The sequence below is a fragment of the Zingiber officinale genome, chromosome 3B, assembly GCF_018446385.1.
Source record: "Zingiber officinale cultivar Zhangliang chromosome 3B, Zo_v1.1, whole genome shotgun sequence".
Classification (NCBI taxonomy): Eukaryota; Viridiplantae; Streptophyta; class Magnoliopsida; order Zingiberales; family Zingiberaceae; genus Zingiber; species Zingiber officinale.
The window spans coordinates 50,992,379-50,994,830 of NC_055991.1; the positions used below are offsets into that span (position 1 = coordinate 50,992,379).

Sequence of the window (2,452 nt, forward strand, 5' to 3'; positions counted from 1 at the left end):
TTTGACTATTGCGTATTGTTTAGTTTTTTTTTTTTTTTGTTTGTCTTTAATTGATTTAATTTGAAAAACATTATTATAGAACTAAAAGAATACGAAGGCACATTGTGATTTAGGATTTTTGTTTTGTTCAATTAGACTCAGATTCAAAAATGGTTAGGATGGACTAAAATTAAACCACTGATCCATTCACCCTAGGAAATACCATAACAAGACAAGATACATGATTCACAGACTCACAGTGCTATATATCTCACTGGATTGAGCTTTAACTATAGATAAAAGACTCTGTTGTTCCTACTATTTCACCAATATAGAAGTTTTTCTGTTCCATGTAACATCAAACAAATCCTACAAAAACGAGCCAACTTTCTTACAAGAACAGAAGAGTATGACAGTCAAGAGACAGCCATAGATGCAAGATAACAAGAAGCATGAAATAGAAAATAATCCCCTGCTCACTTGAAGAAGAGATGGGGGCAAATTTTCACGACACAAAATCTACCAAGTCACTGAGTCGGGACGACTTAAAAACCTCCCAGAAATGGTGAGGAAAAAACAAAAATAAGAATGGTGAGTTGAATTTTGGATTGACAGTTTTGGTTTAGAGCGTGTAGATGATGAGGAAGCAAGGGAGCACTGCGCGGTGATCAAATACCAGAAGCTCCCCGCACTCCAGACTCACCGACTCGGCCTCCGACGACTCGTTCTCCGACTCGGAACTGATTAGGCCGGCTACGACCCGGCACACCAGCATCCCACGTCTACCGGCAGCTCCGCCGCCGCTCGAGTGCGCTATGCCACTGCTGGAGAAGGTCCGTACGCCCGACACCTTCTTCCCCGCCGACCACACCGCGCTGCGCACCACGCCAGCGTTGTAAACCAGCCCACTGCCGCCGCCGCCGCTGTGAAATCGTAGCATCTCATTCCCGTCGGCAGCGCAACGCGCGTCTGCGGCCCGTGCTCGGGCCGCGTCTCGGCACTCCTCGAACCGGGCCACCGTTCGCGCCGGGTTGTGGACGCGGAACAGCATCTCGATCTCCCCCGGGAAGGTGGCGGCGCCTTCGCCGGAGAAGGACCAACTGGAGGCGAAGATGATCTCGACCACGCGGCGCGATGATTGACCGGCCGGGAGATCCTCGAGCGTGGGGAAGGGGAGCGCGAGGGAGCGGGGCCCAGCAGCAGGCGAATGAGGCGGCCGGACTGGCCTCTGCTTACTCTTGGTCTTCGGCCTGGGCGTCGATGAGGGGTATTTCGGTAATAAGCAGACATCCTTGACGGCGTGGGAGTCGTTGCCACAGGAGACGGAAGCGAGGAATATGGGCTTCTTGGCCAAAGACGACGAAGACGAGGGTGTCCGGGAGTACACGACGACATCGTCGAGGGCGTTAGAGTTGCAATGCAGGGAGCGCAGCCACCCGGTCCCCATACGGCTGTGACGATGCCAAAAGGAGAAGCGAGAGGGAGATGAGAAGAGTTAATGTAATGGAGATGGTGTTGAAGTGGAAATTTAATTGGCAGATTAATTGAAGAAGCATGTGGGCGTAGTGAATGCAAGAAACAAGTAGTAGCGAAAACATTTATAATTTAATTTAAAAAATATTTATAAATTTTAGACCCATCCAAATTAATTCAAATGACAACCTCTGAAACTATTTTTTTTAAAAGTGTACCTATGTCCGCTAACTTTAGTCCATACTCTATTTAGATTCATGATGATATTCACTCAACAATAACAATTATTTATTGTCAGCACTCTTGTGAGTCAGATTATGTTTAATTTTTGAATTTAGATCTCACACCATCATCATGAATTTTAGATAAAACTCATTGATGGACTTTTGATTGTTAATCAATCCAAATTAAAATAAATATATTCTTGAGACTCTCGTGAGTTAATCATATCCTTTCATCTTAGTTTTACATTTTATTTAGTGTGTTGTGAGTATATAAAAGATGATAAATAAAAATTTCAACAAATCAATTAATTTATGACGATTGATGTGCCAATGATGTGCGAGGGCAGTGGAATTATATATATATATATATATATATGTGGTGTTTCTGTTGATCGTGTGTGGACTCTGAGCTAGAGGGATCTGTAACCATAGCAGCGTCAGTGCCGAACCATGGAGGGGTTTCCCAGCGATGGTCCTCCGACGCTTAAGTCAGTCACCGACGATGTGAAAGCAAGAAAGCGAAGTAACAGAAATAGAGTAACAGTGTGGCTACAGGGGAAATTAGCATATCTCCGTTGAAGTTTGTGGACCTTTATATAGGGCTCCGGGGGCGTGCATGCTTCTCAAAACTTTCCTTGAAAAGACATGTTAGGAAAGTGTCCTTAACACCATACCTTAACAACCCGAGCATATTTTTGACGTGACAGTGGAAGCTTCCGCCGTACGATCTTCCGTCTGAACTAGCCGCCGACCATGCCGCTTGTTAGCGGTGCTTG

At 45.4% G+C, this 2,452-nt stretch overlaps 1 protein-coding gene across 1 annotated transcript; it reads right to left on the reverse strand.

Annotated features, from left to right (window-relative positions):
- Window positions 1-601: 601 nt before the first annotated feature.
- Window positions 602-1,426, reverse strand: LOC122054882. Its single transcript, XM_042616304.1, has one exon. It carries the CDS (start codon window positions 1,424-1,426, stop codon window positions 602-604), a length of 825 nt encoding a protein of 274 aa, XP_042472238.1.
- Between the last annotated feature and the right edge of the window lie 1,026 nt (window positions 1,427-2,452).

What these genes read in the sequence shown, in the direction of transcription:
- LOC122054882 (XM_042616304.1), bottom strand. Translation starts at nt 1,426, where the DNA reads ATGGGGACCGGGTGGCTGCGCTCCCTGCATTGCAACTCTAACGCCCTC.